The 27939-nt window shown below is 50.1% G+C and overlaps 2 protein-coding genes across 7 annotated transcripts in view; one reads left to right on the forward strand and one right to left on the reverse strand.

Annotated features, from left to right (window-relative positions):
* DAAM2 (dishevelled associated activator of morphogenesis 2) overlaps positions 1 to 4794 on the forward strand; it is a 127167-nt gene extending 122373 nt beyond the window's left edge. For all 5 annotated transcript variants that reach the window (XM_047797061.1, XM_047797064.1, XM_047797065.1 and 2 more), the window contains 3 exons: positions 609 to 740; positions 1659 to 1829; positions 1965 to 4794. In XM_047797061.1, coding sequence (XP_047653017.1) covers positions 609 to 740; positions 1659 to 1829; positions 1965 to 2186 — 525 coding nt within the window. In that variant the 3' untranslated portion in view covers positions 2187 to 4794. The remainder of the gene's footprint in view (positions 1 to 608; positions 741 to 1658; positions 1830 to 1964) is intronic.
* A 632-nt stretch (positions 4795 to 5426) lies between these two features.
* MOCS1 (molybdenum cofactor synthesis 1) overlaps positions 5427 to 27939 on the reverse strand; it is a 35813-nt gene continuing 13300 nt past the window's right edge. Inside the window, exons 4-11 of one of the 2 annotated variants that reach the window (XM_047797066.1) lie at positions 15914 to 16078; positions 13734 to 13795; positions 13330 to 13441; positions 12778 to 12890; positions 12168 to 12278; positions 9386 to 9506; positions 8875 to 8922; positions 5427 to 6970 (exon numbers count right to left, since the gene is read on the reverse strand). In XM_047797066.1, the coding sequence (XP_047653022.1) occupies positions 6207 to 6970; positions 8875 to 8922; positions 9386 to 9506; positions 12168 to 12278; positions 12778 to 12890; positions 13330 to 13441; positions 13734 to 13795; positions 15914 to 16078 (1496 nt within the window). In that variant the 3' untranslated portion in view covers positions 5427 to 6206. Of the gene's footprint in view, positions 6971 to 8859; positions 8923 to 9385; positions 9507 to 12167; positions 12279 to 12777; positions 12891 to 13329; positions 13442 to 13733; positions 13796 to 15913; positions 16079 to 27939 lie in introns of both variants that reach the window. The other variant, XM_047797067.1, reaches the window with a different exon arrangement.

The following is a 27939-nucleotide window of genomic DNA, read 5'->3' on the forward strand; positions in this document are numbered from 1 at the left end:
TACTGTTCCTGCTCTAATGGCTTCTCCGATGATGCTATCGCTGGCTCGGTCTGGGGATTGTCCCCCACACCTTGGAACTAGTGATCCTTCTCACCTTCTCTGTGTATGTTTGGGAGTAGGGAGGCGGCTAAGGAGATAATGGACTTAAAGAAAAAAGCTTCTGTTGCCGCTACTGATTTCTAATTGATACCCTTTAACACACTACCCACAATGTGGTCCACGGATCAGCAGCATCACATCAACCGGGAGATTCGGAGATGCATCTCACATTTTAATCTGCACAGGAATCAGCCAGGGATCTTGTTAAAATGCAGATTCTAATTCTGGGGGGAGCCCAAGAGTCTATTTCCTAAAACTCCCCAGGTGATGCTGCTGCTGGTCCCAGACCATGCTCTGGAGAAAGACAATCAAGGCGGGATGGGCTGGCAGGTGACTCTCACAATCTTTGCCACCCTTAGAATTTGAGACTCGGGGGTGTTCCCTCTTCCAAAAAAAAAAAAAGGGCTAAGTGTTCTGTGAGTGGCAAGAGGACGGGGGACATGGTGACCCGGAATTCCTGACTCTCGCCCTGGCACTCGTCTGACCAGCACTTGGCTCTGCCTCCTCAGGAGCTGGAGTATCAGAAGCGCCAGGTGCGGGAGCCAAATGACAAGTTTGTCCCGGTCATGAGTGACTTTATCACCGTCTCCAGCTTCAGCTTCTCAGAGCTGGAGGACCAGCTCAATGAAGCCAGGGCCAAGGTAAGCGCATCCCACACCTCTCCACCTTCACCAGTCCTGTGACAGATGGCGCAGAAAGGACAGACCCAGAGCTGTGTGCCCTCCTCACTCCTAGAGAAGCAACTCTGTTGCAATGGTTGGGGCCATGGACCACCTCCCTGAGCTTGTTGAAATGTTATTATCCCATTTGACAGATATGTGCACTGAGATCAGAGAGGGTAAGTCACTTGCCCAAGGTTGCACAGCTGGACAGACAGCTGGGTTAGCAGCCTGATACAGGAGCCCAGCTGTGGTCTGGTTGCTCTGCCTCTCCCACTGACACGCCTCTGGGCCCCAACCGTGGGAGTCTTATTTATTAAGATGTGGGTCCTCATTCAGGAGAGCTGGGGCCTGAGATGTAGCATTTCTAACAGGCTCCATGCTGCCTGTCCATGGCGTGCACTTAGGGTGGTGGGGGCTCTCTTAGAGGACCCCGGAGTGCATTGGATTAAAGATGGCAGCACTCAGTATAAGTGCCTTACCTGCACACCTCTACCTCCCCCAGCTCATGTAACCCCCACAGCAATGTGAAGTTAAGTCCTGTTACCCCCATTTTGCAGATGAGGAAATGGAGGAGCAGAGGGGTTAAATAACCAGCCCAGGAGACAGATGATCTGACATCCCCTTAAGTTCTGACCAGGCAGTTGTTGACCTTAGGAAGTGCGCCCGAGATATGTGGCTCCTGGTCACAAACCTACAACCTAACAGACCTGGCAGCCAGCTGGACCTGCCACCTCCCCAGAGGGCAGCCTCAAGCCTTTCCTTCAGCTTTGTCCTCTCCCCGACCGCTAGCCCTGCCCCCCCAAGCCCACGGACCCCACCTCCGATGAGCTCAGCCCTGGCTGGAAGCCACCTGCCCAGTGGGCTCAGGGGTGACGCCCCTCCCCCTCCCCCCAACAGTTCTCCAAGGCCCTGATGCACTTCGGGGAGCATGACAGCAAGATGCAGCCAGACGAATTCTTCGGCATCTTTGACACCTTCCTGCAGGCCTTCTCAGAGGCGCGGCAGGACCTGGAGACCATGAGGAGGAGGAAGGAGGAGGAGGAGCGGCGGGCGCGCATGGAAGCCATGGTGCGGGGGCGCAGGCATCCCGGGAAGGAGCACAGTGGGGGCGGGTGGTAGGCCAGCCCGGGTCCGAGGGCCTGTGTGTCACCTGGAGCCCAGGGGCCTCTCACGCTCCCCCCTCGCACCCCCCCACCCCCCCAGCTGAAGGAGCAGCGGGAGCGGGAGCGGTGGCAGCGGCAGCGGAAGGCGCAGGCGGGCAGCTCGCTGGAGGAGGGCGGCGAGTTCGATGACCTGGTGTCGGCCCTGCGCTCTGGCGAAGTTTTCGACAAGGACTTGTGCAAACTCAAACGCAGCCGCAAACGATCAGGGAGCCAGGCCCTGGAAGCCACCCGGGAGCGGGCGATAAACAGGCTAAATTATTGACCTGGGAGGTGGGCAGGGGGCACTGGCCACAGCGGGAGGCCGGGACAGGGAGGGGCCCAGAGGGGCTGAGTGGTCGGGCCACGATACTTACAGGATCTGGTGCTCAGTGTAGAGCCCTGGGCTGGGTCCCCGGGTCAGGACTGTGTGTGGCAGGACCAGGTGTCTCCCCAGCTGAAGGGGCTCCCCTCATCTCCTCCTCCCATTACTCCTTCTGCACCCTGGCCCCCAGGGGTCACTCTCTGAGGCTGACCTGGACACCCCTGGTCAGCCCGGGCTGAAGGGTCCCTGCTTCCCCGCCCCCACGTGTTGGCACGGAGCTGTTCCATCTAGGCTGGAGAGATCCATGAACCTTGTCCAGGTTTCTCCTGCGTGGGGAGGAAGGAGGGGGTGGGCCAGGGCAGAGGCACTGAGGCTCCCACCTCTCAAGGGAAGGCTTAATGGAATATTCAGCTGGGGCAAAGTTTTCTCCTGGGTGGAGAAGGCATGAATTCTAGCTCGATGTGTTCCAGAAAAGAAAAATGTTGGGAGGATGATGCAGGACCAAGTCATTGCCCATTTCCTCCCTCACTAGTCCTCAGGCCCCTCTCTTGCAGCCCTAAATCTCGCTCCCTTCCCCGCTGCAAGCTCCATCCTATCTACTAATCCCGAATCCTGGAACATTCACCTTTGGGTTCCCCCCGTTGTGGCTCACTATCCGGCACCTGATGAACCTGGGAAGAAAACCTGTTCATCACCACGTTGTTGGCTGGGCACAGGGACCGGGGGACGAAACCCTCCTCTGCCCCTGCCCCCTTTGTAAACCAGACCACCATCTTGTTGAAGCAAGAAGGTGACCTCACATGTTGGCTGGGGTTTGAGAGGACAGCACGTGAATAGCTCATGCCACCCTCGAGCTCCCCACCTGCCACTTAATGGTACTCAGACCCCACACTCCACCACCTGCCTCCAAGCGGAAGGTAGGCACAGCGACCCCCCAGCTCTGTCCAGCCTTGCAGGGGACCCCACTCCTAACTGTGGTGATCTGACTAAGGCCAGCCCTGGGGCATCGGTTCCTGGGAGTCCCAAAGGCCCGAGCTGCCCCCTGCAGTCACATGCCACTTCTAAAGGGAGTGTCCTCGGAGGCCTTCAGACGGGAGGCCCAGAGGTGCCAACAGGATGAGGGGGGTCCCCCCATTTCTGGCACCTGATCTGGGTCTTCAACCTGACTTCCGAGGGGCCCGCTCTGGCTCTCCTGTCCCCTTTCCCCTCCACACATTCGGTCTCGAGCTGTCCTTGGAAGGCAGGATGATGGCTGTTATCTAGACAAATTTTCTCGTAAAAGGAGGGAGGTGAGTTCAACTCTATCAAGTTTCTTATGTTCACTACATTTCCAGCCCCTAAGAGGGGACCTCTTGTGCTGTGTCTGTGAAACCTGCCTGGCCCCCCATCAGCTGGCTCCCTGCCGTTCGTGCTTCTCACCTTCTGACCTCCTCCTCCAGCTCAGGGTTATTGCCAGTGGACAAACTGATGGGCTGGGCCCACTCTTCAGCTGCCTAGCTTTTCCCTACGCCGGACTCCTGGGATTGGGGCCGTAGTAGCTGCAGGGGGAAGAAACACAGGGTCGGTGAGCCCAGCATGTGTGCTGGTTCGAGGGGGAGGGATCAGAGTAAGTGCGAGCCTGGCCAGGGCAGGTGTGAAGGGGCCCCCCTACAGGGGTGTGGGTGAGGGCAAAGGTGTAAGCTTCCAGGAAGAGCAGCCCCCAGTGGAAGAAGCCAGTGTGGGGCCGATTGGGGGGGGGGACCTCTTAAGGTCCTCTCCCAAACTGGCCAGGCGGAGGTCAACCTCACCCACTAGGGCGGGAAAGGGGGCCACTTCTACCCGATAGGCACGTCCACATCCCCACATTCCCACCCACCGTGGAAGATGGATGCGCACCAGGAAAGGACTATGGAAGCCGTTTAAGACAACGTTGGATCCGCAGGAGAGCACAGTTCGGTTTAACTGTTTACAGAGGCCACGTATATTGTTCCAGGGCTCAAGCTTCTCACCCCTGAAGATTCTCCCTTCTCTATTTATTATTTTCTAGATCTGGCCCGTGGCTCTGACAGCAGGTGCCACTGTAGCCAGATCCCCAACAGTGCCTTGGCCTGTGGCCCATCACAGCCGACTTAGCAAGGAGGGCTGCTGCCTCGGAGACGGCCGAGTTGGCCCTTGACATGCTCAGCGTTTACGCCTGTTTCGATCTGCTCCTTGGTCGTTCCCCGCCCACCACCTTCGGGTTAATTAGCTAATTTTGTGTCCAATGTAAAGTCCAGTTAACCCAATGCCCCCTGTCCCCCAGCAGCAGCACGCCCTCGCCCTCCCCCCTCCCCTTTGATGAAGGGAAGGCGTGATGGGGGAGGGTTCAGTCCAGGCTCTCCCCACCCCCACCCCACTTCTACCCCCTGGGGGAGCCGCCACGACCATCTCCCCCACCTCGGCCACCTCCACACCAAGGCTGTTCTTACCGGTTCAGATGACAAGTGAGACTAATGTACAAAGTCTGCAGCGTCCTTTCTGCCTGCACCTTTTTTATAAGAATATATTGTAATACTAAAAAATATTAAATCCGTACCACCACCACCCCCCACCTAGCCTGCCTTGAAATGTGTGCCTTCTTCCCCCAAGGGGCCTCGAGGTGCGCGGGAGAGCTGGCCTGGCTGGTACTGTGTAGGGGCCTGATGCCACCAGCTCTGGGAGCACCCCTCGTGAGAGTCTTGGGAATTCCACGAGCCCAATCACATGAGTCAGTAGCTTGAAATTGGCCAAGGTGGGCGGACTTAGACCATGGACATGGACCTGTGCTTGCCCAAAAGCCGGTGGTTAAACATTTGCCAGTGCACCTGGGTCAAGGCAGGCAGGGATGGGCACTGAGGCTAGACCTACGTTAAGAGAACCCAGCAAGCACACCCAGTGTCTGGGGATGTGAAAACCAGGAGCCTCTAACTGCATACCCGGCCCCCCATCCCTACCAGCCGGCGACAGGATGAGCCTCGGATGCCCCCAGCTGACAGTCCTGCGATGCTGCACGTCTACACCTTCCACGCCTACCGCCTACCTTCTCTCCCAGGGAAGCTGGGACACAGGAGGACCTGTCCCTTGGCCTTTCCAGCGTCTCTCCCGCTCCTCTTCCCCTGGGGCACCGGCTTTGGGTGGAGGGGCAGGCCTGCCATCACAGCAGCTCGGCGACCCCAGCACAGACACAGTCCTCATTCTTGCATCTCCAGGGTTGGCACAGTGGCTTTATTTTGTGCGCTGTGAGGGTGAAGGTGATCTTCAACGTTCTTCCTTCCCCGATGGGTCCCAGGACGAAGGGGTGTGGGTGGTGGGTGTGAGATGTGCTGGGGTAGGCGGCTTCCCGGCGTGGCCCCCGTGGATCCACTTAGGAGAGGGGCCCGAGGAGTGGAAAGTGGCAGGATGGGCAGCTAACTGCCTGCACATCTGATGGGGTGGGACGGATTCAGATGACAGGAGGGGACACCTGGCTCTTTCAGAGAAAGCTGGGGGAGGGACTGCACACACACAGGAAGGACGGCAGCGCCGCTGCTGAAGGGCAGGCACCATATATCCTCGGTGCGGGTGCCGCCTTCCCGTGTAGAGTGAGTCCCTCTGCTTCATGAGCCCTTGTTCTCCCTGGGGAAGTGGGAGAAGAGAAAACCCACGCGAACAGTGGAAGCTGCGGGCTCCACCGTCTGGAACTGAGGGTGTCTGAGAGGCCACAGAACACATGGTGGGGGCTTCCGGTGATCCAGCCCAGCTCGCTGCGGCCCCCTCCCAGCCCCTAGGTCCTGGGAGGGGGAGGGCCCGCCGGTTTCCTCTCCGAATAAAGGAGACCTCGCAGGTCAGAGGAGGTCATCCAGCAGGAAAGGGGTGGACGGTAGGGGTTCCTACCAGCTGACGGGTAACGGTGATGGGGTTCAAGGAACTTGACGTCTTTCCCTCAGCTGAAACTGCATCCCATCTCTCGACCTCGCTGGGCCTGGGGTGCGCAGGGCAGGAGCTCTAGGTCCGCTGGAAGTCCCCCCGCTGACCCCCGGTCTTGCTGTCGAGTTTTATCTCACCCAGCACGATGTCCCTGCTGACAGCCTTGCACATGTCATACAGGGTGAGGGCGGCCACAGCGGCCGAGGTCAAGGCCTCCATCTCCACCCCAGTGGGTCCCCGAGCCCGGCAGGATGCCTGGATCACCACGGCATGGCGTGTGCTGTCCAGCTCCAGCCGCACCTGGACGTGGCTCAGGGCCACGTGGTGGCACAGAGGAATCAGCTGGCTGGTCAGCTTGGCCGCCTGGATGCCTGCCAGCTGGGCCACCACCAGGGCATCTCCCTTCTTCAGCTGGTTCTCCTGGACGAGCTTGAAGGCCACAGGCCCCAGGAGGACCACGGCTGAGGCCATGGCCACCCGCTCTGTGTCAGGCTTCCTTCCCACATCTACCATGGCAGCCTGGCCTTCCGTGTCCACGTGGGTTAGCTGGTCTGAGGTCGGCAGAGGTCCTGAGGGGGTGGCAGGAGCCCGGGGCTCTGGGCTAAGGCACTTTTTTGGGTCGGCATCTGAGTCTGGATGAGAACTGAGATGTCTCTGAGGGAAGCCAGACCCCAGCCACCGCTGGGCCAGGAGAGGGGTCTGGGGGACCCAGCATCCTTTCCACAAAGTCACCATCTGGCTGGAGGAACTCACTCTGTGTCTCAGACCCTGGACACGGAGGGAGCCCCTCAAGGAGACACTCGGAATGGCTGGTGGGGAATCTTGGAGCATCAGGGAGAACTCTGGAAGGAAGGGAGAAGCAAAGAAGAGAAAGACTAAGTCCAAAAGCGAAGTTTTCTTCCCCCTCCCCCCAACCCTCTCTCCACCCCACCCCGAGTTCCCCCTTTCACGCTGGAGAGAGTGGAATGAAGAGCAAAAAGCACAGCGAGGAGAGAGAAAAAGAAGATACACAGAGAGGGGATCCTCAGCAAACAGGTTCGCAGCCCTTCGCAGCGGGAGTTACTCAGGGCAAGGGGCCCAGTTTCTGCCTGTCCTGCAGGTGGCGGTGTGCCGGTGTGTGTCAGGGGTGGGGTAACCCAGCCTCCCCGCCTCAACAACTTTCTTGTTGCCCAAGTTCTCTTACGAAACCCCTAAGGTCTGAAGACTGAAGCCTGGACCAGATGACCTGTCCCTTCATTCTCTCAAAACTACTGTGAGGCCTCAGCCTGAATTATCTATTAATGACTCATCTTCACATTCTCCAGGAAGAGTTAATAGCAGTTAGTTTACAGACAAGATACCAAGGGAAATACTTAGTCTGTTTAAACAATGACTCTCAAGCCCGCCTCAGGTACAGCAGGAAGTGCACACACGAAGCAACAGGCTGATTCAAGTGGTCCCAGGGGCCTCGGGAACCCAGAAGGGTCCTGCTGCTCAAAGGGCGGTCCGGGACCAGCAGCATCAGCCTTGGGTGGTTGGGGGTCAGCCCAGACATCCTGAATCTGATTCTGAAACAACAAGCACCCCCCGGGGAATTCACAGGCACTGAAAGTGCTAGGCACGTCCCAGCTTTACCGAAATCAGACTGGTATAGTTACTCTGCATCCTTGAGAGCACCATCATTCCCTAGGAAGCAGCGAGGGCTCCCAACATCCAGCTTTTGCATCAGGCTCTGACCCCCTACCTTGTCAGTGTCAGAGGCACAAGCTCCCCCGGGGAGGTTTATAAAGGCACCCCCTCTCCTTGCCATGGAGGCAGTCAGCACAGATCAAGGGCCAACACAGAGGACGATGACATAGGGGTGAAGGCAGAAGAGGGCTGATACCGTTTTCATCCCGAGGGAACGCTCTGGTGAGCCGCCTTCCTTCCCTGCATGGCTGCTGTGCTCCCTGAGCCGAATCTGGCCCCTCTGACCTGCCTGCCTCAGGGCACTCGGCTCACTCTGCTCCAAGGACCACAATCCCGTCCCCTCATTATTCCCACTGCTTTCTCTTGCCTAGGGGACAATTTGGGGACCCAGATCTGGCTGTGGCCAAGGGGGCAAGGCCTCCCCTGCTCCAGCGCCTGAGGGGTAACAGCAGCCCTGAAGCGCCTCATGGACCAGCTGGTTTCCCAGGGCTGGAGACCACACACACAGCTCTATGAACAGGTGTTTTGGTCTGAAGCATCCTAGGCACGTAAGAGACATACCGGGCACTTTAAGTTCCCGAGAGTTAAGGAATTAGGCAGCTGAGATCCTGGCTGCATTCTCCCTGAAAAGATGAGTGGCAGCACTTATCATCTAAGCACCATCCGGCACAGAAGCCCAACAGCACATGGACCAGTGGGTAGTTGATGGTCCAGATATATACACGGACTAGCCCACAGGACGGAAGGGGCAGGACACTGTGACTGCACCTGAGCTGAGCGATTCTAGAGCTGAGGACAAGGGCTCTCTCTTAACCTGAACCTCCATTTTCAGGGCCTAGTGGCCATCAATCTGGAGGACCCCAGCCCAATTTCTGTGCCATGGAGCGGGGTGGGTTAGGGGGGGTGGAAAAGAAGAAAAGCAGCAGTAAAGGCTTGAACGAGTAAGAAAAGGTGAAGGATGAGAACATCCAGATGAAGTGCAGGATCGGGGGAGGAGCCTTATGGCAGGGGCCCCACCCCCGGGACCCCCCCCCCCCCATGACGAGGGGGCGTGGTTACGTACTGATGGGTCACCCACCGATGAGGATCATGGGCCGGTTCTTCATCTGGGAAATATTGAACATGCCTGGGGGGGGAGGGAAAGAGGGCGGGGAAGAGAGTTCACTGCCATGAACAGTGGACCCCGTGCAACAATCGCCCCATGGATTCTGAGGAAAAGTGCCCCCTGGACATTGCAAGGTCGCCCAGGACAGGTTTGGGATGCCAGGCCTCCCTGGCAGAAGACAGCTCGTGGGATGAAAGGGAGGTAAGGACACCCCTCTTTCCCTCCCACCCAGTGAGACAGCCTGAGAGAATCTGGGTTCCCTTGTCCTGGGCAGGATCTGCTGTGCCAACCTCTCCTGGGATGGAGAGACACCCCTGCACCCCAAGTCTAGAGGGCCAATGGGAGTAATGGAGAGTGTGGGCCACACCAAGTCCCGCTGGCTCCCGCCAGGCTTTCCGTCATCCTCTCACCCTCTGGGGCTAAGGACCTCCTTCCTGCAGACAATGGCCCCCTCCCAGAAGGCCTGGCCCTCCCCGCCCCTTACCTGCGTGCTGCCGCTTCTTCCTGCCAACTGCCGCCCCGATGATGCGCAGCACCTCCTCCTCGGAGGCCCCCGCCCGCAGGTGATCCCGTAGCGACACCTCTGAATTCCCGAAGAGGCAGACCTGGAGGGGGTCACACCTGGGGTGAGGACAACTCGCCTACCTCATCCTGAGCCTTGGTCCCCATCCTCAGAGTTCCCCCTGGGCTGGGCCTGGGGGCCTCCCAGGGCTGGTCTCGCTTTTCAAGCAGGACTTTCTGCAATGAGGCTGAAGGTGCAAGAGAGGGAAGGCAGACAGGACAGGAGCCAAACCAGACATTCCGAGGCCTGCATGCAACCTCCCGCCAAGCTTCCTGAAATGTGTAGGGGAAATGTTAAAAACTAAATAATTGCTGGGAGTTCCCTGGTGGTCTGGCAGTTAAAGAGTCGATGTTGTCCCTGCTATGGCTCAGGTTTGATCCCTGGCCCAGGGAACTTTCATAGCCAAGAAAATTTTTAAAAAGTTTTGTTTTTGCTTTGTTTTTTAGGGCCGCACCTGTGGCATATGGACGTTCCCAGGCTAGGGGTCAATTTGGAGCTACAGCTGCAGGTCTACACCACAGCAATGCCGGATGCAAGCCGCATCTGCGTGACCTATACCACAGCTCATGGTAATGCTGGATCCTTAACCCACTGAACGAGGCCAGGGATTGAACCCGCATCCTCATGGATACTAGTCAGGTTTGTTACCACTGAGCCACGATTAGGACTCCACAGACTTTAAAAATTTTTTAAAAAATTAAATAACTGCCAACAGAGATAACACATCAAACTCTGGACCCACACCTTTGGAGACGTTCCATGGAACGGGCTCTTCATTGCCAGGAGAATGGAACCTAGTCAGTGGGAGCCAATCCCTGGCAGTCACCTGACATGCACATCCCGTTTCCCCTCCAGGCCCCTTCATTCCCGGACTCGCCTGCCTGCCCCAGCACCTCCTCCAGCTGTGGTCCCTGACTGGGGGCTGAAGAGCAGAAGGCTGGGGGGTTGGCATCCTGAGAACATTCAAACTGGACTTGATGTTCCCTGCTTCTTCGAGAGGCTGGGAGCCCCTGGGGCTCTGGGCTAGTCCCCGAAAGTGGGACACCTGCTTCCTCCACCAAACCCTATAAAAAGCCAACCAAGTGCCAGCTCCGTACAGGGAGCTGTGGACACAGGGAGAGAGTGTGTCTGACCAGCCCGAGGGCAGAGACCCGTCAGAGAAGTTACAAACAAGATCTAAGCAGGAGGCTCACCCATATTGCCAGCAGGGGGTGGGGGTTTAGACCCCCTTCCTCGATCCCCACCAGTCCCCAGTTCCACTCTCTTGCCCTTTTCTGCAACCAGCACCCTCCTCCAGCTGGATTCTGCTTGGGTTTGGCGAACGGTAGATGGGAGGTGAGGGGCGCTTCTTCTCGAGCAGTGGCTGCTTCTGTCCACAACTACAGCACCAGCCAGGTGGCCCCTCCGCCAGGCTCCAGTTCCCACTGGGCCCTGGGACACCACCTCCCCGCAGGGGTGGGACAGTGGTTTGTTGCTGCTGGTCCAGGGCCTCAACGTCCTTTACTGGCCCCTAACCCTGCACTGTAAATAGCCTCTTCCTCACATTCTCTTTAGAATCCACTCCACTTCCTGCCCGGGGCGGGGCAGGGGGAGTTGGCTGGCACAGTTACCCAGTTACCACCTACATCCGAGGTAGTCCTGCCTCTCCAGCCCAGAATCCCGCCCCCGCCACTTTAGAACAACATGATAGACAGGTCCTTTGACTCTCTAAATCCAGCCCACCAGCACCCCCACCCCTAATCCCAACAGGTCCCAGAGCCTGCCGGATACCCCGGGGCGGGGGGGGCCCTCCCCGCCCCCACCTGCATCACCAAGTCCTCTCACTCTTCCTTCCCACCTTTGCCTTAATTCTTACATACTCGAGACATCACTGAAAGGCCATCTGCCTATTTCCAAATTCACCTGTGAGTTATTCTCCCTAAGTCGTGAATGGGGGGTCTGCCTCCTCCTGGTACAGAGACTGCCCAGCGCCGTACTGTCTGCAGGACACGCTCTACACCTTTTGCAGGGACACTTGAGTCCTCTGCAATGTGGTCTCCCTGTAATAATCTGCCCTCGCTGACCTGGGATGAACCCCAGGTATGCATCTTCCTGGAACCCGCTTCCTCTCCCACCCCCAGTCTCCACGGCTCACCCAGGTCCACCAGCCAAGGCCCAGACGGCCATTCAATTGACAAAGAATCACGTGCTACCACCCGTTAGTTCTCTGATCACACAAGGAGCCTCTGTGCCCCCAGTGGGCACATGTGTGATGCTCTTATCCCCCCCACCCCCCCGCCCCGGCACAGGGCTGAATGCACAGTACAGGCTGATTACATGCGAGTAACAGACGCCTGTTTCCCGGATGAGCCCCTGGCCTGTGGAAGGGGCCAATCAGGGTGGGGGCCGGGGGCAAAGGGCACATGGTTCCTTCTCCCCGCCCCCTCCCCTCTCGTAGCACTGAGTCCTGGAAAGTAGCTCCCCATCAACTGGAAGCTACTTCAGGATCCCCAGGAAGGAAGGAACCAGAGTGACGGTTCCATGAGTCATGAGGTCACCTTCATCTGCTGCTCCCATGATTCCCTCCAAAACCTGACACTATTTCACCATCACCCCATGGACCCTGCTAGTTCCACCTCCAATCACCTCCTATCAGGGGGCGCAGGTGGGGAGACACACAGAGCACAGAAGTGGCAGGGGGGCTCCGTGGGGAAGGGAGACGCACCTTGAGGTTCCCATCAGCTGTGATTCGCAGCCGGTTGCAGGTCCCACAGAAATGCTCAGACATGGACGTGATGAAGCTGACCTGGCCTTGGAAGCCAGGGATCTTAAAGGCCTGCAGGGGAGCAGGGGAGGGGGTGAGGGCAGGAGCACTGGGCTGAGAGCCAGCTCTCACTCCCTGACCCCTGAGCCCTCACTCCCCCACCCTCTCCCCAGGAGCCCTGCAGAAAGCAGCCTCAAAGGCCCCCAGACCACAGAACACTCTAGATGAAGCAAGGCCATGGCCATCAGCCCTCTGCCTGCACCTGGCCTGTCATCACCTGGCCTGCCTGACGAAGGCTACTAGAGCTACGGGGACCCAAGGGCAGCACGGCCAGGGAAGGCCACGTGGAAGAGCTAGACAGGCAACCTCCACCGCTCATCCTACAACAAAGTACTCAACCCCGGGCCTGCTTCTTCATAAGTGAAGCCGGGAGGCTGCTATGATGGCCCTGTGGTCATTCTGCTTCAGTGGCGCCATCCTGCATCACTGCACTCTGCCCTCAGCACAGCTCCCCCAGCCCTCCAGTGGTCCTGGGGTCCACCCAGCCCAGCCCTGCCCTCCTGCCTCCAACCTTGGCTGTGCTGGATTCCTCCTCGGGCAGCTTCTCCAGCTCTGGCCACTGCTGCTGGATGGTGTCCAGCATCTCCTTGTAGCTAACCATCTTCTTGAAGTTCCACTTGTTGCCTGGATTGGGGGTGGGAGCTGCTGAGTCGCATGCTCTGGGAGCCGAGGGGCTTCAAGTCCACCCCCAACAAACAGCCCAGAAATCAGTCTCTACCCCTGGGCCTGATGGGCGCAAGTCCTCGCCTGAAATGAGTGGATCAAGTCTCACCCACACGCACTCTGATCCCCATCGCAGGCCCAGTCCTGGTGGGTGCCTGCCCCGGCCCCACCCCACCATTCCTGGAGAAATTCCTACACACACAGTGGGGTCTGGGGTCAGCAGCACCCAAGGGGGCAACCAGACCTTGTCTGTCCCACTCAGCCACCCTTCCCAGGGTCCCCAGCAGTACCTGCCTCCCACCATGCTCTCAGCGGGGCCCTGGGCCAGCTCTGCCGACAGGCCGAGCCACCTCCTCTCCCCCCACCCACCTCGCCTGTGTCACTGCCCTGAGTCACTGACCGTCGAAAGGCATGTACTCTATGAAGCGCACGTCCAGGGGGAGTCCCTCGGTCCAGGCCACAAAGTCCAGGAGTTCATCCTCATTCAGGCCTCGCATCACCACACAGTTCACCTGGATGGGGCACAAAGCGGGATGGCAAGGGCTATCCCCGCTGCGTTCTTTTCCAGGGGTGACCCTTGGCGGGGGGGGGATGTCTAGCACCTGCCCAGGCTCTCCACCGAGGGCCCGTTTCTGGTGTCTCCCCCCCAGTTCTCCAAGGGTTGCAGGATTCCACGAGGTCACTGGCTTTCTCCCCTCCCTTGCAGTGAGTGCGGGCAGGGCTGGCAAGGACACAGGGCGAGGGGTTTCATGGTGGGTGCGCCAGCCAGGGCTGGGGGCTGTCCTGGGGCCAGGAAGACCTCACCTTCACAGGGCTGTAGCCCAGCTCGATGGCCTTGTGGATGCCCTCCATGACCTTGTGGAAGCCTGTGGGGGGCAGAGAACAAGAGTCCAGGCACCGCCTTCCTCTCCCTGCCCCTCACACACCCACAGGGAAGTGCCCGAGTTATTAGGAGCCTCAGGGACCGCCAGAGTCTGGGCACCAGACAGTAAATATTTTAGACTTTGCAAGCCAAGAGACCAAACTGAGGCTCTTATGTGAATACATAAAGACTATTGACTAAATTCAGACTATGATAACAACTGAGTGTAACTTTGATAACACAGCTCTGGCAAACAGAATGGAAGAGTGGAATTCTTTGCAGCGGTAATATTTTGCCTATTTGGGGTTCACTGTTAACATTCCCCATCATTAAATTCAGGGCAAATGTTATCTGCAAAATCTATTCTTGGCTTGCGCGGGCTGTTTAAAAAAACAACCCCACAGGCAGGGGCTGGACTTGGCTGGTGGGCCATGGTGTGGGGCCCTTGATCTACGTGAACCCTCTCATAGTCCAGATGAGGACACTGAGGCCCAGAGAGGCAGTGCCCAGCTGGGGGCCTTGCACTCCATCCTTCAAAATGTAGGTTCCCGATGACCCCCTGCAAGCTTTCTCCTCACTAGTCAGTTCACTGACTCTTCACGCCTCCTGGAGCACCTACTATGCACGGGTGCTGTGCCAGGACTGGTAAGTGAGCACCATGCATGTGGTTCTCACCCATCTCTGGGGTTAAGGCAGTAAATGTGAGCCCAGGCTGCCTTCTCCTCCCACCAGCTCACTGGTGCATCCAAACGTTTGAGTGCCTACTGTGTGCTGGCCCCTCCCCCACCCCAGCAGGCCTCCAGGGTTTCCTTGGCAGCATCTTTAGATGGCGGCAGGTGAGAAACGGCAAAGGAAGAACCGTGTGGCTTTTGTACAAAATGCTGTGAGGATAATCTAGAAGTTCTCTCCCCTGTAAAGCACTCTCCCTTCAAAAGGAGGCATAGGACACATGGGGGTATGAAGGGGAGGCTGATCTGACCTTAGGATCTACTGTCCCCAATCCTCATTCCAGGAAAGGACGCGGGGGAGCAGGTGAGGATGCGGATAAAGCTCACAGTGCACCTTCCACTGTGGTGGCGGGGCGGGGGGGGGGGTTGTTCTCAACTGACATGCCCCTCAGGGTAAGCTCCCTTGATCCGAATGCCCCATTCCTCAAGGCCCAGCATAAATGCCTTCTCCTTGAAGCCCCCTGGATCTCCCCCTGCTAGGAGTGAGTTCTCTCTTCTTCTCTGAAGCACTTGAACAGACACCACAAGACAAGCAAAGGCAGTCCAGAGGCATCACAGCTGTGGGCCCTCTGCAGCCCCTAAGGCAGGGAGGCGCCCTGTGTGTCTGCCCCTTCCAGGCGCCTGGGGCAGGTATGTGAGAAGGCAAAAGACTCCCTCAGCCAGGCTTCCTCAGCAGCTGACAGCATAAACAGGAAGTCACGTGCTGCGGGTGGGGAGAGGAGGTGGGGCTGAGAGCTGGGGGCTGTTCCCAGAGAAGGCGGAGGAGAGCTCTCAGTAACAACCTCCCTCCCCAAATCAAAGGCACTGGACCCTGTGGAGAACCTCCCGTCCCAGCCTGGGGCCCACGAGGGTGGGGCTGGCCTCCTGAGACTGGGGCTCGGAGACCGCTATGCCTCTCCACTCCCACCAGCCCTGATGAAACCCAGCAGGGGGAGGTCCTGGGCGTGCTTCCTGCAGGGGGAGAAGGCGGAGGTAAGGGGCCGCTGCTGAGGGCTGGCCCTGTCCCTGGCCCCCAAGGCAGCTACTTCTACCCCAGGCTGCCCCACATTTCCTCAGAGCCCACTATGGGGTAACCAGCCCATCCCAGTTTGCCTGGGACCGTCTTGGTTTTAAAATGCAATGTCCCACATTCCAGAAACCCTCTCGGTCCTGGCCAAACTGGGGGCAGGGTAGGGGGAGGCTGGTCACCACAGCTCGTTATCACCAGATCCCAAAATGTCCCCAAGGGTGTGGCTACAGAGACATTTGGCAAGGGCAAGGGGTGAGGAGTAAGTGCCTAGGCTTATCTACAGCCCAGACACCAAGAGGGAGAGACCAGGACCCTCACCAGCCACGGCGCCTGACTGGGTGGGCCCTGGGAGGGGTCCCCTCCACCACGGACACCATCTGATCACCTTTCCTGCGGACAATGAACTCAAACTTGGCTGGCACCAGCGTGTCCAGGCTGATGTTGATGGCACTGAGACCTGCTTTCTGAAGCGGCGGCAGCAGCCGGGCTAGGTTGATGCCATTGGTGGTGATGCCGATGGTCCTCAGCCCTTCCAGCTGGTGGAGCCGGGCTGGAGAGAGAACAGAGAGGGGTATCAGCCTGCCTGCTCCTGGTGAAGCCAGAAGGGCTGGAAGCAGAAACTCTGAGCCAAATTAGATGCATGGAAAGGGAGTTCTCCGTGGACCTCTATTAACCAGGCTTAGCCTAATAAGAAACACAAGAATAAAAACAGTGATAAAGGAAGTTTCATTGTGGTGCAGCAGAAATGAATCCAACTAGTATCTGCGAGGACAAGGGTTTGATCTCTGGCCTCACTCAGTGGGTTAAGGATCTGGCATGGCCTTGAGCTTCGGTGTAGGTCGCAGACTTGGCTTGGATCCCGCATTGCTGTGGCTGTGGCGTAGGCCGGCAGCTATAGCTCCAATTCAACCCCTAGCCTGGGAACCTCCATATGCCACGGGTGTGGGGCTAAAAAGCATACAAACAAACAAAAATACAAACAAATAACCAAAAGATCAAACACCAAGTGCTCGCTCTGCTAGAGTAGATGGGATCAGATGGATCAAGGAGACCAGAGCCCAACGTGCACACAGGAGAAGGTTCTGTACAAAGTGGGAGGGTAACTAGCCTGCACCAAGCTTAGCAGTTGCCTAGACAAGTAGCAAGGGGGTTCCTGGGCCTGCCAAGGAGATTTCCCGCCTGGGGAACTAGAGAGATGAATGGGGTACATTGGTCTCTCTTCCATCCCAGTGAATGGGGAAGGCAGCAGTTTTGATCCCAAGGCTAGAATCCTTAAGCTATAGCTGAAGGAGGTGGGGCAGCTCTAAGTGGCTGCAGATACTCGGGAGACAGAGGATCTTCCCTTCTCCACAGACTCAGGGCAACCAGCATAAATAGAAACAGCACTGACAGCCAGGCCAAAAGAAGTCCTGGGCACTGAGACGAGTATACAGCCATGAATCGGGAAACATGTGTAAAAGAATAAATTCCGCAAATAGAGGCGTGAAAGAGGAAGAAGGCACAGAGAAAACAGAAGATGATTCTTTTTAAAAATCAGAGTTAGATAGACGTAGATGCAAAAATCCGCAACTAAATATTGTTGGGAAACCGGAAACCAAATTCAACAACATGTGAAAAGGATCACACACCGTGATCACATGGGATCCATTCCAGGAATGCAAGGATGGCCCAATATCCACAAATCAATGTGATACACGACACTGACAAGTTAAAGAATAAAAATATGATCATCTCAATAGATCTAGAGAAAGCATTTGAAAAAAATTCAACATCCACTCGTGATTTAAAAAAACTCAATAGGAGTTCCCGTCATGGCTCAGTGGTTAATGAATCCGTACTAGGAACCATGAGGTTGCGGGTTCGACCCCTGGCCTTGCTCAGGAGGTTAAGGCTCCGGCATTGCCATGAGCTGTGGTGTAGGTCGCAGACTCGGCTCGGATCCCGCGTTGCTGTGGCTCTGGCGTGGGCTGGCGGCTACAGCTCCGATTGGACCCCTAGCCTGGGAACCTCCATATGCCACAGGAGCGGCCCAAGAAATGGCAAAAAGACAAAAAATAAATAAATAAATAAATAAATAAATAAACAAACTCTCAATAAATTGGGTACAGAAGGAATGTTCCTCAGCATAATAAAGGCCACATGTGACAAGCCCACAGCTAATATTTTACACAACAGTGAAAAGCTAAGAGCTTTTCCTCTAAGATCAGGAACAAGACAAGGATGACCACTATATTATTCAACATAGTATCAGAAGTCTGAGTCACAACAACTGGGAAAGAAAAAAGACATAAAAGGCATCCAAATCATAAAGGAGGAGGTAAAACTGTCACTATTTGCAGATGATAATACACAGAGAAAACTCCAAAGATGCCACCAAAAAATCTTTAGAACCAATCAAATTCAGTACAGTTGCAGGATACAAAATTAATATGCAAAATGTATCACGTTTCCATACGCTAATAACAAATTATTAGAAAGAGAAAATAAGAAAATAATTCCATTTACAATTGCATCAACAAGAATAAAATACCTAGGACTCAATTCACCCAAGGAGGTCAAAAGATTTGTGCACTGAAAACTCTAACACTCTGATGAAAAACTGAAGATGAGGCAAATACATGGAAAAATATTCTCTGTTCATGGATTAGTAGAATTGACATGGTTAAAATGTAAGTTTAAATCACAATGAGATCACTTCACATTAGTTAAAATGGCTATGATCAAAAAAACAAATAACAACAAGTTTTGGCAAGAATGTGGAGAAAAGGGAACTCTTGCACATTGTTGGGGGGAATGTAAACTGGAGCAGCCACTATGGAAAACAGCACAGATTCCCTAAAAGAAAAAAAACAAATGGAACTAAACATGATCGGCAATTCCATTTCTGGGTATTTATCTCCCAAAAGTGAAAACATTAACTCAAAAAGATGTATCACCCCCCTCAAGTCACTGTAGCATAATTATAATAACCAAGACTCATCTATTAATGGATGAATAAAGCAAGTGTGGTACACACAAGCACACACACACAATGGAATATTATTCAGCCATAAAAGAAGGAAATCTCACCATCTGCAGCAACGTGGGTACCTTTGAAGGCATTATGCTAACTTAAATAAGTCAGACAGAGAAAGACAAATATTATATAATCTCACTTATATGTGGAATCTAAATAAAACCAAGAAACCAAAACAAAACCCAAAAAAGAAAACCAAACCCAATAACAATCATAGGTGTGAACAGTATTTACCTACAAGGCTATTTATCAGACGGCGATACATGATTAAGGAACATAGGAAAACATGCAGATGGCCAACAAAAGAAAAGTGGCTAAATTATGCTTTGTCTAGATAGTGGAGTATTATGCAACTAAAAATGGCTCTGTAAAAGAATACCTTAGGATGTCAGGAAATACACGTTACATTAAATCCAGAGGGCAGGTTAAAAATAGGAGTTGAAATCTAGATGCAAAGAAAAAGGAAGTTCACCAAAACAAGAGGTTGACAGCAATTACAAGCAGGCAGTAGTGATATTATTTTTGCTTATCTGAAATAAACATGTGCTACTTTTGTAATAGGAAAACGAACATTTAAAAATAAAAGCTGTGGCTTTACAAACAAAGAGGGAGTTCCCATTGTAGCTCAGCAGGTAAAGAACCTGACATAGTGTCAGGGAGGATGCAGGTTCGATCCCTGGCCTCACTCAGTGGGTTAAGGATCTGGCGCTGCAGTGAGCTGCTGTGTAGGTCACAGATCCCACACTGCTGTGGCTGTGGGGTAGGCTGGCAGCTGTAGCCCTGATTCAACCCCTAGTGTGGGAACTTCCATATGCCATAGGTGTGGACTTAAAAAGAAAAAAAGAAAATTAAAAAACTTCACCCTGGGCCCTGCCAATATGGAAAATTAATTAATAGTAGCTGTTGGCTCCCTCCACCAAATCAACCCTGGAGAAACACAGAATCCAGGAACTTAAGAAAATCTTGAGCAACTCCTAGAAAGATGGATAGTCCTTCTGAGCTGGGCTGGGGGAGGGGTTTGTAGCCTGGGGTTGAAGGGGACAGGCAGAGAATGGAGACAGTTCTAGGAAAGCAAGGCGGTTGAAACCCACTTCTTGTCCTCATCCACTGATGCCTCAGAACAATCATCGCTAGTCCCCTTACTGAAGAATTTGATGATAAGAGCTCCAGAAAATGAGCCCAGGACCCCACTGGAGGTCAGCTCTGGGAATCTGCTGAAGCCCTGCTGGGAGCTGAAGGCAACAGGTATGGTCCATCCAGCCTCAGGCATCCATCCCTCCCATCTCCCCCTCCAAAGCCCCAGGACTGGTGGATAAAAATGGAGGATAACTGCCTTCTTCCGAATCTGCTTCTCTCCGAGGGTGTGAAGGTAAAGGCCCGCTGGACCGCCACGTGACATCCTTCCAGGACATCCCCTCCTCATCGTACTCTAAATTGGATTTGTGCAGTACACAACCTGAGCAGCCCTACAGGGCAAGGCTGGTCACCGGTGGGGAGACTACAAACACGAGTGAGTAACTGTGATATTCTGGAATCTGAGCTCACCAAGACTATCAAAGACAAAGATCTGGCCTTAAACCTTTTTCCATTAAGCAGTGCCCTACAGTACTCTGTATTAATATCCTCAGGGCAACAAATTTACTGGCTAAGCTAAGAAGACCCTTGAGAAGTGCAACCTGTGCTCCCCCCACCCAAACAAAACAAAACAAACCCAAACCAACCCTCTCTATATACCAATTGAAGAAAAATGATCAAACAGGCCAAGAATGTAAGATAAACATAAATACAGCAAAAGAAAAACAAAGATATCAACAACATGAGACAAAAGTTTTCATTGCAAAAAAAAAAAAAAAAGAACATCAGGAAGTAGTAGTTGTTTAAAATACTATCGTGAAATGAAGAACAAGAAATAAGATGAATGGTCATGTCGATGCAGAAAGGAGAAATTGATGAGTTGGGAGACAAGAGTAAAAAAGGGCTCTCCCAGGCAAATGAGGAGAATAAGAAACCAAAATATAATTTAAGAATTGTGGCAACTCTAAGTAGAAGGGGCAACATCCAGATACCAGAGATCCCAGGAGAAAATTAAACTGGAGAGAAGGAAGTATCTGAAGAAATAATGGAGAAAATTTCCCCCAAAGGTACAAAAATGGCTTAGTACTGAAGGGACAATTTCACTGACTTCCAACAGGACAGACATCTTATAGTAAAATTTAAGAACATCAGATACTGGAGTTCCCATCGTGGAGCAGTGGAAACGAATCTGACTAGGAACCATGAGGTTGCGGTTCAATCCCTGGCCTCGCTCAGTAGATTAAGGATCCGGTGCTGCCGTGAGCTGTGGTGTAGGTCGCAGACGTGGCTCGGATTCTGCGTTGCTGTGGTGTAGACCGGTGGCTACAGCTCCGATTCGACCCCTAGCCTGGGAACCTCCATGTGTCATGGGTGTGGCACTAGAAAGACAAAAGACAAAAAAAAAAGAAAAAAGAAAAAGAAAATCAGATACAAAGAAAACACTTTACTATAATTTCCAGAGAAGAGTCTATTGCCAAGAGCCAGAACCAGACTGACAGTAAACGTTTCCCAACAGCCACATTGAGACAATGTCCTGAAATTCTTCACACATAATGAATGAATGAACCTTGAACACACCGTTCTACATGCAAATAACATTATAAACCTACTAATTTAATACTTTAAAACATTATAAAAACTACTTGGGGTGCCAGATTTAATTAGATTCACCATCAAAATTAGAGTCTTTATTAGACCCACACTGAAAAGCTTTTAGAGGAAATAAATGAGAAAAAAAATCAGGAAGCACACCAAGAATTATGGGAATTACCGACAATCAACTATCTCGGTACAGATTGTTGCTGTATTAAAAGGCAGAGCGTGTGCTTACAAGACATACAGAGCGGCAGACTATTCATAATAACCGGGAAGTAAAATTCTAGAAAATATCAATGATAAGCATGGGGAAAGGTTGAAAAAAATCAAGGGCTTAAGAGTTGCTAAAGTTTTTGCCTCGTTGGAGAGAAAAAGGCGGGGGGTTGTTTATTTAAAACCAAAAAGGAAAAAGGAACACAGAATAAGTATGACAGATTTTAAAAATTGTGGAAACAAGTCCAACTATTTCAATAATTATGATAAAGAAAACGAGAATAAACCTGCCAGTTAAAAGTCAGGTTGTCAAATTTGATCAAAGTAACATCTATGTGCTGTTGTAAGAGATACATTTAAAGTATAAGAACACAAAAAAGTTGAAAATGATAGATGAAAACAGGTAAAACACTCCTACTAACGCTAAAAGCAAGCTAATCCAGCTTTAGTAAAATAAAAATACATAGACCTTAAGACCAAAAGAATCTTTTCCAAGAGAGACCTACTACATAGGGATGATAAAAGATCCAATTTATGAAGAAGACATAACAATTCTAATCACATATGAACCTAATGAAATCGCCTCAACTAGAGATAAACTAAAAAGCAATAAGACCCCTGGGAGAAACTAACAAATTCACCCACTTATTTATCATTTGCAGGGCAAGCAGAGAGAAAGCCAGCAAAGATTGACATAACCAGATTTGGACAATACAATTAACCAGCTGGATCCAATGAACAAATATTGACTTCTACATTCAATAATTAAAGAATAAGCACTCTTCTGAAGAACATAAATACATTTATAAAAACCACCAATAGACTAGGTCATAAAACCACCCTCAATAAATTTGAAAGGATAAGTTTCATACAGATAAGATTCTCTGACCATCATATAATTTATAATTTAATAAAAAACATAAATTAAAGTCCTCATAGTTAGAAATTAAAAACCCTACATAGTTGGAAACCAAAAACACTACATAGTTGGAAATTAAAAACACCATATCTCATAGATCAAAGAAAAAATCAGAATAAAAATTAATACTTAGAATGAAATGTTATGAAAACAATAGGCTATTTCAGGACAGAAACAGAAATGATGGAAAAGAATACAAACATATAAGAAGAGGTTTAACAAATTCAAAAGTTGGTTTGTTAAAGACTAGCACAATAGACAAAACTCTTGTAAGACAACAAAAAGAGGCATAAATAAACCACTATTAAGAATAAAAAGGGCAAAATGGCAAGTAAAACTGAGATAAAAATATTTCCAACAATTTCATACAATAAATTTGAAATAACGATGAATTTCTTAAACATTTATCAAAACTGACTTCAAAAGAAGTAATGTGAATAGTGCAGTAACTATTAAATAACTTGAAGCAGCAATTAAAAATACCCAGGCACAGGCAATTTCACAAGTAAGCTCTATCTACATCTAGTCAGTTAGTTAGGGTGATTAATACAAATTCTTGCAGATACGGAGTTCCTGTCATGGTGCAATGGAAACAAATCTGACTAGGGACCATGAGGTTGCAGGTTTGATCCCTGGCTTCACTCAGTGGGGTAAGGATCTGGCGTCGCCGTGAGCTGTGGTGTAGATTGCAGATGCAGCTCAGATCTGGTGTTGCTGTGGCTCTGGCATAGGCCGGCAGCTACAGCTCCGATTAGACCCCTAGCCTGGGAACCTCCACATGCTGCTGGTGCGGCCCTAAAGGGACAAAAGACAACAAAACAAAACAAACAAGAAAAAAAACCCAAATTCTTGCAGATAAAAGAATAAAAGGAATATTATCTGCTATAATCTGAATGTGCCGCCCCTATTTATTTGTTGAATCCTAATGCCTAATGTGATGTGTTAGAAGGTGGAGGATTTAGGAGGTGATTAGGTCATAAGGGTAGAGGGGTTAGTGTTCCTATAAAAGAGATCCTACAGAGCTCCCTAGCTCCTTCTGCCATGTGAAGATACAATGAGAAGTCTGGGGCCAGAAGATAGCCTTCACCTGGTCATGCTGGCACCTTGACCTTGGACTTCCAGCCTTCAGCACTGTGAGAAATCATGTGCAGTTTATAAGCTGCTCAATCTGTGGTATTTTGTTATAGCAGCCTGATCAGACTCATACAACATCTATCTCATTCTCTGAAAGTTAATACCAAAAAAAGTTAAAACAGGCATGAAAATTAAAAAAAAATTACACACTCATTTCATTCATGGATATAAACGCAAAAACTTAAACAAAATATTAACAAACTGAACCTAATAGGCGATAAAAACATAGTAGACCATGACTGGGCTGTATTTTAGGTACAATATCAGAAAAGCTATAAATGGCATTCAGAGTAATAGAGCAAAGAAATAAAATCACAAATCATCCTAACATACATTAAGAAAGTATACACTTTTTTAAAAAGCAGTAAACTAGGAAGGGAAATTCATTATCTAATAAAAGTTATTAGTGAAAAAAAAAAACCTTATAAGAAACATCATTCTAAATGAGAGAACATTAGGAGTATTATCCTATTACTACCACTATTCAACACTGTACTTGAGACCCTAGATATTGTAATAGGACAAGAAAGAGAAATTAAAGGCATAAAGATAGGGGGAAAATTATCTTTAGTTGCAGATGATGTGGTTGCTGGTGGAGAGAACTCCAAAGAATCTAAACAGTCATATTACAACATTAATAGGAGAGTTGTAAGAATATAAGATCAACAACAATATTAGAAAATATAATTTTTACTATTTTTTTTATTTGTTCTTTTTTGGGGCCACACCCATGGCATATGGAGGTTCCCAAGCTAGGGATCAAATCTAAGCTGTAGCCACTGGCCTATGCCACAGCAACACCAACACCAGATCCTAGCTGTATCTATTATCTACACCACAGCTCATGACAACAGAAGATCCTTAACCCACTGAGCAAGGCCAGAGATCGAACCTGCAACCTCATGGATAGTAGTCAGATTTGTTTCCACTGAGCCACAATGGGAACTCCAGAAAATATAATTTTTAAAATGATGCTGTATCTGTCAGGATCCTAGCATAAAACAGAATTCATCTCAGATGGCTAAAATAAAGACTTTAATGAAAGGACTACTCACAAAAGCATGGACAGAATTAATAGCCTCAGAAACAAGTAGTACAGCACCAGTCAAGCAATGCTGGATATCCATAGGCGCCTAGGGCCAAAAGGACGTGGGGAAAGGAAATTAAGGCAGGAGTCCAATTAAATCACCATGGAAGAGAGGCTGCCCTGTGGGAGGTTTAGCTTTGGAGGAAATTCACCTACTGTCACAACCCAGTGTAGAAACAGAGCATGATGCAGTAAAAACAGTAATAATAACCTTACCTTACTGGCCAAACTCATTAGGAACCCAATAAGTGAGGGACTCTGGGTGATGTAGTCCCTAGGAGTCAGCTACCTAGAGCAGAGAACAGGGCAAAGGAGGGAGACAGCTGCAAGAAGGAGGAGGTATGAACAACAACAACAACAAAATGTCAATGTGATACACAGATTTAACACAATTAAAATCCCAATGATCTATAAAGGGGATTACAAAAGCAATTCCATTGACAAGCGCATCAAAAAGAATACTGAAAAAAAAAAAAAGAACAAAATACTTAGGATTTAACTTAACCAAAGAGGTGAAAGACTTGTATAATGAAACTACAACACATTGCTGAAAGAAATTTTAAAAGACATAAATAAATGCAAACACCCCATGTTCATTTAGTATTATTAAAATGTCAATATTACCCCAAATAATCTACAGATTCAATGCAATCCCTAACAAAATCCCAATGATCTTTTTTTGTAGAAACAGAAAAACTCATCCTTAAATTCACATGGAATCTCAAGGGACTTCAAATAGCAAAAATGACCTTGAAAAAGCATAAAATAAACTGGAGGACTCACATTTTCTGATTTCAAAATTTATTACCAAAGTTACAATAATCAAAATGTGCAATATGTGCACAAAGATAGACACAAAAACCAATGGGACAGAACAGAGAGCCCGGAAATAAATCCTCCCACATAAAGTCAAATGATTTTTGACAAGGGTGCTACGACCATGCAATGGGCAATGGACAGCCTTCAACAAATGGTGTTGGGGAAACTGGATATCCACATGCAAAAGAATGAAGTTGGATCTCTTCCTAATACCATATACAAAAATTAACTAAAAATGGAACAAGGACCTAAATCTAAGTGCTAAAACAAAACTCTTGGAAGAAATCATAGGACAAAACCTTCATGACATATCCAAGAAATCATTGCTAAATCCAACAAAACCAAAGGCACAGGCAACAGCAAGACAAAGCAGTCAAACTGGACTTCATGAAAAATGTTTAAAATTATACATTAAGATACTAAAAAGGCAATTCACAGAACAGGGGAAATATTTTAAAAACATACATCTGTTAAGGGATTAATATCCAGAATAAAAGAGAACTCCTAAAATTCAACAGTGATAAAAACAACCCAATTCAAAAATGGGCAAAGGACTTGAATAGACATTTTCCCAAAGAAGACATATTATATTGAATGACCAATAAGCACATGAAAAGATGCTCAACATCACTAATCACTAGGGAAACGCCAATCAAAATTATAAGGCGATGCTACTTCACCCTTAAGAGGATGACTACTACTAAAAACAAAACAAAAAAAGAAACAGAGAACAAGTGCTGGTGAGAATGTGGAGAAACTGGAACACTTGTGCACTGTTGGTAAGAAAGTAAAAATGGTACAGCCTCTGTGGAAAACACTATTCAAGTTCCCCCCAAAATTAAAAGCAAAATTACCATAGGACGCAGCAATTCCGCTTCTGGGTCTGTAGCCAAAATAACTGACAGCAGGGTCTCAAAGAGGTATTGGTACACCCATGGTCATAGCAGCATTGCTCACGACAGCTAAAACACAGAAGCAACCCGGGCTGACCAACGAATGAATTACCAAAACGTAGCGTATTCATAGAATAGAAACAGAATTCAGCCATTAAAAAGAAAGGAAATTCTTCAATGTGCTACAATATAAATGAACCTTGAGGACACTATGCAAAGTGAAATAAGCCAATCACAAAAGATAAATACTGCATGACCCCCCTTACCTGAGGTTCTTAAGAGTAGCCAAAATCATAAAGATAGCCAGGGGCTGAGGAAGAGAAGCGTAACAGGTGAAGAGTTTCAGACCCGTAAGAGAATGGAGACGGCTGGTGGTGATGGCTGCCTGACAGAGTGAACATACTCAAAAGCACCGAGCTGCACAGTTCACACGTTAAGACAGAAAGTTTTATGTGATGTGTATTTTTAACACAATTTAAAATTTTGTTGGGAAAACATATCCCAACAAAATTTTCCAACGAACTTGGCAGGCTGATTCTAAATTGCTATGGACAAAGCATCATATAGCTAAAATACTGATGAAGAAGAAGAAAAAAGACTTGTCTTACCAGATAACTGACTTATTATGAAGCCTCAGAGATTAAGACTGTGTGATACCAGCACAGAGACGGTCAAACTAAACAGAACTCCAAACGGACTAATGCACACATGGTAATTTATGGGGGAAGAGGAAACTATTCAGTAAAAGGAACTAGAAAAAAATGACTATCCACATGGGAAAAAAATGAAATGAGATTCCCTGAGATTATCTACAGATTAACTAAGGACTTAAAATGCAAAAAACCGAAACTTTAAATTTGTTAGTAGAAACACAGGCAAGTTGTTCTGACCTTGGGGGAGGTACTTCGTTAATAAGTCCAAAAAGCACTGACCAGAAAATACAGAACAGATAAATTTAAAAACTGCTGTCGATCAAAAGATTATTACACAGGGTGGCTTGTTTTCTTCAAATTGGGAGAAGACCTTTGTGACGCACAGCAAGTACTCTGACCAAACCAGTATGAGAGGATAAATAAGCAAAGAGAAAAACAGGTAAATGATCTGGTATTAAACAGAACAATAAATATACATGGATAATAGATATGTGACAATATGCCTGACCTGACCTCATTCTAAACAAGGAAGTACAAATCAAGACCACAATAAAATTGCATTTTATGCCCAGTCCACTGGCAAAAGTCCAGAATAATACTGACTGTTGGGGAGGATCAAGGATCTTTAGGAAGTGCTGGTGAGAGTATAAAGTAGCACAACCACTTTAAGACAACACCGAATTGTTTTCAAATTGTTAAACATTTACACATTTCATAACCCAGCCATTCCACTCCAAGAGAAACACCAAGACACGTGAATGAGAACGCAGTACTGTTTACAGGATCAGGAAACAGCAAACAACCCAAATGCTCACCAACGGGAGGAAGGGTGGTACAGTCACACAATGGAAGAGGTGATGGCAGAGAAACGGAATGAAGCACCATTCAGGATGACGTACGTGAATTTCAGCTGCGTCAAGGATAATTCCTAAAAGACTGCGCACTCGGGGCATGATACTTAGGAAGTTCGAAAACTCTATCTCATTAAAAAAAGAAAGAAAGAAAAA

This window comes from Phacochoerus africanus, chromosome 9 (assembly GCF_016906955.1).
Source record: "Phacochoerus africanus isolate WHEZ1 chromosome 9, ROS_Pafr_v1, whole genome shotgun sequence".
Taxonomy (NCBI): Eukaryota; Metazoa; Chordata; class Mammalia; order Artiodactyla; family Suidae; genus Phacochoerus; species Phacochoerus africanus.